The sequence below is a fragment of the Myotis daubentonii genome, chromosome 2 (assembly GCF_963259705.1).
Source record: "Myotis daubentonii chromosome 2, mMyoDau2.1, whole genome shotgun sequence".
Taxonomy (NCBI): Eukaryota; Metazoa; Chordata; class Mammalia; order Chiroptera; family Vespertilionidae; genus Myotis; species Myotis daubentonii.
Window position 1 is genome coordinate 33,460,228 of NC_081841.1, and position 10,670 is coordinate 33,470,897.

General features: G+C 42.7%; 1 protein-coding gene across 1 annotated transcript; it reads right to left on the reverse strand.

Moving 5' to 3' along the window:
• Nucleotides 1-210: 210 nt before the first annotated feature.
• On the reverse strand, nt 211-5,745 carry LOC132227377 (transcription initiation factor TFIID subunit 1-like). The gene is given in 7 exon segments (XM_059682381.1): nt 211-251; nt 254-1,495; nt 1,498-2,449; nt 2,666-3,981; nt 3,984-5,312; nt 5,315-5,343; nt 5,345-5,745. Coding segments are annotated over 7 exon segments (5,310 nt in total).
• Nucleotides 5,746-10,670: the final 4,925 nt, after the last annotated feature.

Genomic DNA, 10,670 nt, shown 5'->3' on the forward strand with positions numbered 1-10,670 from the left:
GGACCTGGAATAGCATGCTTGGCCCAGAGCGCTGCTCTTCCTCCTCATATTCTTCCTCCTCTGATACCTCATACCCACCGATACTGCTGAAGCTTGTGTCTTGGGTGTTCGACTTGGGGTTGGGCTCCTCATAGCTCCCATAACTGATGTTGCTATCCTCCAAACCATGAGAAGCCACCCCAGTCTCCCTCATAGGACATCATGCTTTCTTCATTTTCCATGCCCTTCCTTGTGTTCTCCTGAAGCATGCAGGGCTGTTTGGTTATTATCCCACCAGATCCCATATCAGAGTCACTTCCACTTTCACTCAGTTGGATAGCAGAGAAAGGATTATCTCCTTCTTCGTCACTGCCAGCATCTTCCTCATCATCTTCTCCTTCAGACATAAACAAATCCTCATACAGGACACTGGCTTGAGGCTGTTGCACGGTTCCTTCCTCTTCATCTGCAAGATCACCATCTGCACCTTCACCTTCCTGTGTCACTTGCTTTTCTGGAGTGGTAGTGGGAATATCCAGGACAGACATATTGCTCTCATCTTGAAATACAGAGGCATCTCGAGACATACTGAGGGATGTGTTGGTATCATATAAATCAGGTGGCTGAGGTGCATAAGGCCCTGGGGTCATTGGGTCCAAACTGTCTAATTCTGCTTCTTCCAAAGCTGCTTCTTTAGCTATACAAATATCCTTCTCAAGTTGAGTCAAATGTTCATTATACTCAGTCAATGTCTGGCAACATACGTTCACAATCTCCTGAGCAGTCTTAGTATACTGACTTTCAGGCCCATTGTACTTAACACTGTTAGCAAGGATAAGGTTGACATCATCCAGAAAGCTCTTTCGACTCTGATACTTGTGCTTGGAGATACTCTTACGTATAGTCTCTAAATCCATTGGACTGACAATCACTTCATAATAATCTGGAACAAACTTCTTATTAACTGGGTGATGAAATGGCCAAGAATCTGGAACTTCCATCATCTTCTGGGTGACAATATTATCCAGAATAAAAGAAAATGTCACTTGGTCATCATCATCCAACAAGGGATTGATAGCTTTCTCTAGACGAGCCAATATGTCTTCTTTCTCTTTGAGTTTTTCATCACAGAGATCCAGCATGGATTGAGAGATATGGGTCAAGGAGTCCTTTGGCCCTTTGTAGGTTGTACTATTTTTCACAGTGAGCTCCAAATGCTCTCTGAACTCTTCTCGAGACGGGCAGAGGTGGTTATGCACATTTTCATGAAGTGTCTGTAAGTCCATTGGTCTAGTAATAATTTTGTAGTAGTCCTTTACAACTTTCCCATTGACTGGAGTGTGGAAAGGGTAAGTGTTTGGAAGATCTCTCATGTCGTTGATGATAGACTCCAAGATAGATGACAGTGTCACCATGGGGTCTGTCCGGCGCCGGTGGATGGACTTATGAGGTCTATTCAAATAGTCACAGTGAACAGTGGTTCCAACTCGCTGTCTCTTCTTAGTGGGGAGTTGCTTTTAGGGAACTTGAGAACCAGAGATTTTCTGCAAACCTCATCTGTACTCTCAATTAGCTGTTTCCCCAAAACAATCTTGGTCCCTTCAACCTTGATAAGTTCTTCATTATCATTATAAACGGCTGTCTTTTCCGACTCCTCTTCCTGTTCCTTTGTCATGGCAACAGGATTGGAAGGTGAAGCATTTGTTTGATAATAGAGGGGGAAGAATTTGTTTGTCTTCATGTGCCCAATGGCTCCACAAGCCCCACATTTCAGCTTTAGGTCAGGACGCTCCTTCAACTCTTTTGGCTTTTTCTCAGGAGGACCTTTAAGCTTCTCCTTCTCCTGGTTCTGCTTAAGCCGCCTCAGCTACTCTTGAATCCTCCGCCGTTCTTTTCGCATCTCTTCTCGGTGCTGTTCATCAAAAAGGGCGAATTTTCGAATGAAATCCTCATCTTTTGTAGTCCGTATGCACACATAGGCATCTATGACAGCTGGATTTCGGACCATCTCACAGCAAACATATTCTTTCCCCTCTTCATCTAGAAATGTGTGATAAATCTTGAGAAAACGGCCAGTGGCAGAAGAGTTCAGGCTAGTCACAGAAGCTGCATCATCATCTCTGTGATTGTTTCCTGCTGCTGCCAGTAGCATCCTCTGTAGTTCCTTCCACTCCTGCTCCTCCTGTTCATGTGACAGCTGAGAGCTGGTTTTCTTCTCTATAGCCTTCCCCATTTCTTCAAAGTCACTGTATTCAGCTGAGCTGCTATCTGTATCAGTTGATAAGACTTCAGTTGATGACAAAACCTTGTTTTGTAAGTCAAAGATGCGTTGACATTCCACTTTGTAACGCTCTTGATGCTCAGCCACAGAAAACCTTGGCCCACGGGCAAATTTACTCATTGGCTCTTCCCCAGAGCGGGCCTGTTCTGTTGACATTGTGTTGACATCAATCACTTCCCAGTGGGACAACTTTTTTTTTTTTTAAATATATTTTATTGATTTTTTGCAGAGAGGAAGAGAGAGAGATAGAGAGTTAGAAACATCGATGAGAGAGAAACATCGATCAGCCGCCTCCTGCACATCCCCCACTGGGGAAGTGCCCACAACCCAGGTACATGCCCTTGACCGGAATCGAACCCGGGACCTTTCAGTCCGCAGGCCGACGCTCTATCTACTGAGCCAAACCGGTTTCGGCGACAACTTTTTAATCTCTTCCTCAGGCACGCCAAATTTACGTAGAAGTTGCTTGGCATTTTTCAAAGAGAGGCAACAGAGGCCTGCATCTGTTCCTGTCACTGTTTTCTTCACTGGCTGAGGCTCTTTATCATCCTTCTGTTGTGTTGGTTTGTTTGGAATCTTCACATAGGAAAATCCTTCACCACACCCTGTGGGATCTGCCACCCCAGTCACCTCCAGGAGACACTTGGCCTTCATGGCAGCAATGAAGGCCCTTGTGGTGTTCCAAGGAGCAGTGCGAACCTCATCATCAGTCTTCATCTGGAAATCTTCCTCGTTTTCTTCTTCTGGAGCAAAAAAGGACTTCTCACCATAGCCAGCATCCTTGAGTCGCTGCTCTGCAGCTCTCATACTGTAATAAGCACAGCACTGCTCTGGAGACACCATAGCTCTGATCTCCTCTTCAGTTGGTAAACGAAAGTCAGACTTCAGCACCCACCAATTTGAGTCAATCCCTGTGCATTTGAAGTCAGCACAGAGCTTTAGCCTCTTCCGGATGCTGCTTTCTGAATGAGAGGGACAGGCTTTTTTTATATCTTCCATTCGGATGTGCCAAGGCCGATCTGCACTCTTCCAGAAGAGGCGGTAAATAAAAACCTGAAGAAAATCTCGAATATGTGTATTGGCCCTTTTGGAGTTGGGCCCAGGAACTTCAAACAAGGGGCACTGCTGGCCAACCACAAAGATATCCACCAATTCCCAAATGTAGTAACCTTGCCTTGTCCGAATGATAAGGAAATCAGTTTCTGGCATCTTATGAAGATAAATTGGGGCACGGAAAAGATTGTTCTCAAACGCCTGCAGCAACTGGCCAGGATGGAGAGAGCCCAGGAAAGGAGAGGTATGGCAATAAACAGTTTCTCCATATTTACAATCTGGGGCCCCGGGATCTTTTCCAGGTTTCCGCTTATAATAGTTTTTTATCTTGGTTGCCATGCCAACCTGCATCATTAACGGTCCATTTTCCTCACTGTATTCTGCTAGAATAAGATCTCCATCTTTGCCTGTGAGGTCCTGAGATGGGTGCATAAAAAGCATCTCTCCACCACCTGAAGCTTGCCTCTCTTGTTCTCTCATCTTAACTTTGTTTTTTACGTGCTTTAGCAAGGGTTGGACTGAGTGGGGACCTGGCAGAGACAATGCCCCAAAGGAGTACTTCTTCAGAGCTGGGCGATGGAATTGCCGGAGTTTGATGGGCCCCATATGGGTGGGAAAGAAGGGCTGCCGTAATTCCACAGCAGGAATTGAGTGCTGGATAATATTCCTCCAAAAGTGCCTCGAAGATCCTGTTGCTTGGGGTAGTAATATTCATCATTGGAGAGATTCCATGGATCTTTCAGTTCTGGCTGAGACATGTTCTGCTGTGGTTCCTCCTTGATGACTCCTGTTTTCCCTAAGAGAATTTGACTCTTCTTTAGAAATGATTCCTTTTTACTCTCCTTGGAGGGGGAGTTAGATGTGGCCTCTTCCTTCTCATCAGGAATTTCCAAAATGAGATTCTCATCATTGGGATCAAGTGTCAAAACAGGAGGCTCCAACAGCCAGGGCATGGCCTGAGCATCCCAAATAATGTTGTCCTCCCAACGTCCATACACCAGCTCCTCATTGTCAATGGGAAAAATGGAGTACCAAGGCTTGTCATCATCCAGAGTGGCTGCAAAACCTTGCTTAACATTGTAAGCCATGGCATTTCTAGTCATGCTGGAAGGAAGCCAGCCTGCCAGGCTTGCACGATGAAGTTTTGTCCCTTTGTGTTTGACATCCTCCCCATCGCAGATGATATCATCCTCCCAATGTTGTGTCGCCATCAGGAAGTTTTCATCAGCCAGAGGATCAGTGCCACTGCTTTCCGCAAATTTCCTAAAGTCCTCTATCATTCTACCTTTTATCACAGGTTCATGTTCCATCTTTCTCAGTTTGAAGCCACAGTCAAACCCACTGCCATCTTCAGGGACATCCAGCATATCATACCACAGTCGGGCAGGCCCATAACGCCACTCAGCTGCTCTTGGTTTGGTATCTGTCACTTCCTCTATATCTCCAGTAGACTGGGAAAACTTGGACTCCACAGGAGCCATCATTGTGATTTCATCATCAGAGAGACACTGCTCTAGAGGTGGTGGCGGATCATAGTCATAGGTCCATAAAGACTTCTGGTTGACTTCCGATTCTACTGAGCACTCCACCTCCTGAATCTGCTCTTCCTGTATCAGCTCACGATGCCTCCTTTTCCTCTTTCTCCGAGCACTCTGCCAAACAGATGGGACATTCTTTCCTGGTCCAAAAAGACATAGGAAACATAACACCTTTCCAGGCCGAAATTCTGGGACAAGTTCTGTGACACTTGGCAATAGCTTAGTAGCATCATGCTGCATAATCTCAGCCAATGGTAGGGTCAGCTTTCGATCCTCAGATTCTTCCTGTGTTGCTTCCTGAGGTCCCATCTCAGATTCTGAGTCAGAAGAACTACTGAAATCCACTTTTTCTGAGGCCAAAGAGGAAGGGGCAATGATGGAGGGCAAGATGACACCTTCTCCATCTTCAGACACACCAGTAATAGCATCCTGGTCCTTATCCTTCTTTAATGGTCCTGGGGTGGAGGTGGAGGAGGCATCAACTTTCAATCAGTTTTCACAATCAGCATCATAGTCATCATCATCATATTCTGAGTGGCAAAGGGACTGAAAGCTCCTCATTGTGTGCTGGTATCTCCGACTTTCATCTTCTGCTACCTCACTGATGTCTGAATAGTCCATAGCATCTTCTGTGCTCTTGATCCATCCTTCATCATTTACCAGAGCACCATCATTCCCAGTCAATTCTTCATTTTCCGTGAGTTCAGTGATCAGGCTGCCCAGACCCAAAGCCCCCAAGCCTGCCAAGTGCTTCTTACACTCATCGTCCAAGACGCTTTCCCCCTCCAGCTGCCCGGCTGCACTGATGTTGCCAAAAAGGAATCCAGTTAAAGAAAATGGGCAGCCCCCAGTAGAATCTTCATTGCTGACGGTGTCTGACATGATGGAGGCCATGGCACCTGCTGGGCGCCAATTGTTGGGGTCCAACCCCAGCAGGTTCAGGGGTTCCCAAAGGTGTGGACGGAGTCAGCGAAGAAGGAATGACACGGAGACAGTGTTCAGTTGATCAGCAGCCCAGCCAGGTTCTCTAGTCAGGTTCTAGCCAGGATCTCCAGCCAGGTTCTGTGTTTTATTGTCTCATTACATCTGTATTTATACCAGTTGATTTTAATCCTATCAATTTCTATTCCAAAGGTTAGGGCATTTCTTATCTCCATTCCAGGGAGTAAAGATTATGTAGCTTAAGCGTGATTTTTCATAGTTAAAGGGATTAACTACCCACCTGGAACTTAGTTAAGGGGTTTTATTCCCTCCCTAATTTCAGGGAAAAATCCTCACCTGGGGAAACAACCTTTCTTGGGGAGGTGGTCCTGTTTAAAACACATAGTGTTAAGAGGGGGAGCAAACATATGCCATATATGCCAGGTCCCTTGAAACGTAAGCTGTGCAGATGTTTCTTCCCTGTAGCTACTGTGTCAAGCAACAAGGGTGGACTGGCTCCCGGCAGGTAACTCTGATTAATGAAAACTATATAAAAACCTTTTTGCTTTGTGGTGTTCTCCCAACCCCCCTGAGAGTATCTGGGTTCGAATGTAGCTCCAAAAGCTCCTTCTCACCCATTTTTCTCACCTGGTAGGATGTCTAATTAGCATTTCCTCCACTTGGTTAGGAGTTCCTGAAAGAGGTTAGATGGGGAGTCCCTAGGCCATAGCACCTAGGAAGTCTGGCACAAGCATGAACCATTGACCAGGGAAACCCTGCTCCACCCTTTCTCCTTCCTCTTTCCCTCATCAGAACCATTTCTGATGAGGGAAACATTTACCTGTAGTAGGTGGTCACCAATAAACTTAAAGAGAACATTGTTGGAAAAGCTCAGGGTAAAATTTGGATTCCAGTGGACTGAGAAGAAATTGTACAGTAAGTAAATAGGGACCATAATTATAAGAGTTTCTCTGAGATATTTATAGGTAAAGAGAAAGATGAGACAGTAGTTCAAAGGGTTATCAGTTAGCACAACAAGTGGACATGCTAACTGGAGATGCTTACTGGAGAATTTTGTGTATGGCTTTTGTGTTATCAGCGATGACCCCTTTCTACTGCATTGATTAATTAATGTGTCTGATAAAAAATAACTCTGTGTGGTTATGCTGGAGAAGTAGCCTTCCATTGTTGTAAAATATTTTTCTGTGATCTGTAATCTGTGAATAGCACTGAAATATTTATGATTGTTTAAGCAAGAAAACTTTTAAAACAGTTCATACCCTATTGACAGACATTAGAAATACTTTATTCACAAAGTAAAAGTTGCAGTATTCTAGTTATACTTACCAAATTTTATTCTAATACCGAAACGTGATCTTTTTTTTTTCTTGCTTAATAGAACAAAAGCATGTTGACTAGTAGACTTCAGAAATGGTCATTTGGTGTCACTCTATTCTCATCCTCAAAATTATTAGCACAGAAAGCCATCAATACGGCATTATTACTTTGAATGAGATTTTTTTCCTACGTAGCCTTCACCTTGGTGTGATAATGGCTTTGTTAAATGAAAGAGTTGGTATACTTGTAGGGGGTGGTAAAAAAAAATTTTTAAATGAACACCTAAAATGGAAATATTAAATTCCTCTTTTGACAGGTTTTCCTATAACAAGGATGAGAGAAACGTTAGAAGCATAACCAGGACTCTCCAGTGAGGCTTCGCATGGTCCTGTTTGGTCAGCGTGGAGCTAGTTACCTGGCTATCTGCCAAAAAGCCCCTTTACCTTGTGCTATGCAGAGCCTAATGCTAGATAATATCTAATTTTTAATGCTAAGAAGTGGCATTTGATGTTGTTACTAGTGTCTGGTGGAAAGCGAGGGGCAGGAGGTCAGAAACAGTTTCCTGGGAAGTACTCTTAAACTGTTTTCTATGCAGTTAGGGAAGGTGAACAAAGAGAAACCCCGTAGCCACCATTTCCTTATCCTTCATAAGAATAAAATAAAAGGAAAAGATTTAACATAACCTGCTCAGCAGGAAACTAACTTTACAGTTTCAGAGCAGCATAATTGGGTATTTTATATTAGTCTATCATATCCAAGCATTTCAAAAATAAAATAGGAACAGCTTTTAATGCAATCTGTGTTTACTGCTATGAGCTAATAAAATCTCATAATATTATTTTGTATTGCACTAATGGGTATTGCATTATAGGATATTAGTTAAATCACCCATATTTCAGGATTTGATGTAATACTCATAGTGGAAGCTTGCATAGCATAGTATGAGAGATCTGATGGGAACAGATAGGGTGCAGAAGTAAATATGGACTTTTCAAAATAGGTTTTAAAAATAGATTGGTGAAGGAAGGAGAAACAGAGGGAGCAGTGATGCAAACAGGGCATTCTATTACAGAAGACCTAACCCTTCTGAGGAGGGGAGGGCTAGCTCCTGGGACTGCTGCAGTGGCTTACAGGTTGCTCCAGTAAGTAGACATACTCAGAGGGGATGGTGGTTTGATTGGCTACAGCTTTATATCCTGAACCTGGCCCTCCTCAAGCTTGCCATCTTTCCTTTGTTTTCTCCAATCTGAATAATGCACTTAGGTTCTGAAATGGTGTCAATCTCGTGATCAGATGGACAATAAGTAATGGAATGGGGATTTTCATCTGAGCTCTCAGACACAGTGCCAATATATTACTATACTGCCTTCTTATCTTCGTTTTTATTTTCTTTTTGTAAAAACTACAATGTATAACTCTGTGCTAAATCAGAGACCATTACATACTAGGGCTACTCTGAATGGATGGAAGCAGGAGTCAAACATGTATGACAAACACCACGTGTTCCTATACACCAAAAACACATATTAAGATTAGCAATAGATAATGGGCCAAGGTGGTATGGCTCAGTTGGTTGGGTGTAGTACCATGCACCAAGAGGTCACAGGTTTGATTCCTGGTCAAGGGACATGACTGGGTGTCAGGCTCAATCCCCAGTAGGGGCCATTCAGGAGGCAGCTGATAGAAGGTTCTCTGTCATCAATGTTTCTCTCTCTCCCTCTCCCTTCATTTCTGTATCTAAAATAAATTTTTAAAAAGCATGAAATAACGAAACATAAAATGGTCTGGAGTCTGGAAGCCTTCATCTACTTCATATACCAGCGTGTTGAGAGATTATGGATTGATGTGAGTGGGCAAGTGTATAATATTCTCTAAGAGCATGAATCTTGAAATGAGAGATAGCCTCTTTCAATCCCAGTTTAACCTTCTCAAGGTGTGTGATCTTGGAAAGTCAATTGGTTTCTCTATACAAATTATAGGAATAACAAACATTTCCCTAAATGTATTTTAAAAGGATTAAGTAAAGTCGTGACAGAATTTTTATTCAGTGCCATACATGTAATAAACTCTTATTAGATAGACATAATAATTACTTTGGGAGGCATAATAATAATAGCTGGGCTGGCCCCATATGTGATGGTTAATTTTATATGTCAACTTGACTGGGCTAAGGGATGCCAGATAGCTGGTAAAAAGTCATCTCAGAGCATGTCTGTAAGGGTGTTTTCTGAAGAGATGAGCATTTCAAATCAGTAGACTGAGTAAAACTCACCCTCACCAGTGTGGGTGGACCCCATCCAAATCTATTAAAGGCCTAAATATAACAAAAGGGAAAGAGAAGGGCAAATTTGCTCTTGGCTTGAGTTGGGGCATCCATTTCTTCCTGCCCTCAGACATGGTGCTCCTGGTTCTCAGTCCTTTGACTCAAACAGGGATTTATTCTATTGCCCCCCACCATCCCCACTCCAATTCTAGTTCTTAGGCCTTTGGACTTAGGCTGGATTATACCACCAACTTTCCTAGTTCTCCAGATTACAAACAGCAAACCGTGGGACTTTCTGACCTCCTAATGTCCTACTGGTTCTATTTTTCTGGGGAACCTGACTAATATATCATACAGCCTGGCTTTCCCAGAAGAGCCCTTGTTTATATCTATTATCCCAGCATAATTATTCATGTTGCTCTCTTTTACTTTCAGAAGTATTCTGGTTTGGACAATGATAAATTATTTTATTCTTTTAATTTAATTTATTGGGATGATATTTTATTCTTTGATTACAGCTATGAAATTGAAAATGTATGCCTCTAATTGTATTTATTAAATATTTTAACTAATTTAATCCTTATAACCCTTACAAGATAAACACTATTATTATCCCGTTTTGTAGATAAGAAAACTAAGGTACATAGCAGTGGAAGTAACATCGGGATCTGAATCTGAACTTTGCTATGTGCTGCCTAAAATTTTATTATTTAACCATTGATTTATTTAGGTGACATTAGCACTGTAATTGCTCCAGCATACCGAAATAAAGAGTAGAGATGAAAAGAGAAGAAAAAGATGAACAAAGGAGTATTCCTATGTCAACTCCCTGGGTGCTATTACCAGGCATTAGTTTTATTCATTACAGCTTCTGAAGAGCTGAGTGCATTTGAAGTCAACTCTATATGGGGCCAAATTAATCATGTGTCCTAAGACATGTCTGAATGGCCACATTCTGCAGTTATTCTTCCATGCACAGTAATTCCTCTCCTTTTCCTTGTGACATTTATAAAATGACATAAACAGGGACACTTTATAAAAGTATTACACAAGTTGGGTTTGTCTATTTGCTCATGATTACATTTAGGCTGTGCATTTGGGGAGAAAGTCTCCATGAGACATGCGTCTCTGAAGACATTACCTCAGGAGTCACAGCATGTCACCATGTGTCATTATTTTCTACATTGCCTTTGGTAACTTGGCGAAAGGTGGCATCCATCAAATTTTTCTATCAAAAGGTGCATTCATTTCCCTTTGTAATTCATACACTGCACATGATAGCGGACGGATACTTAAG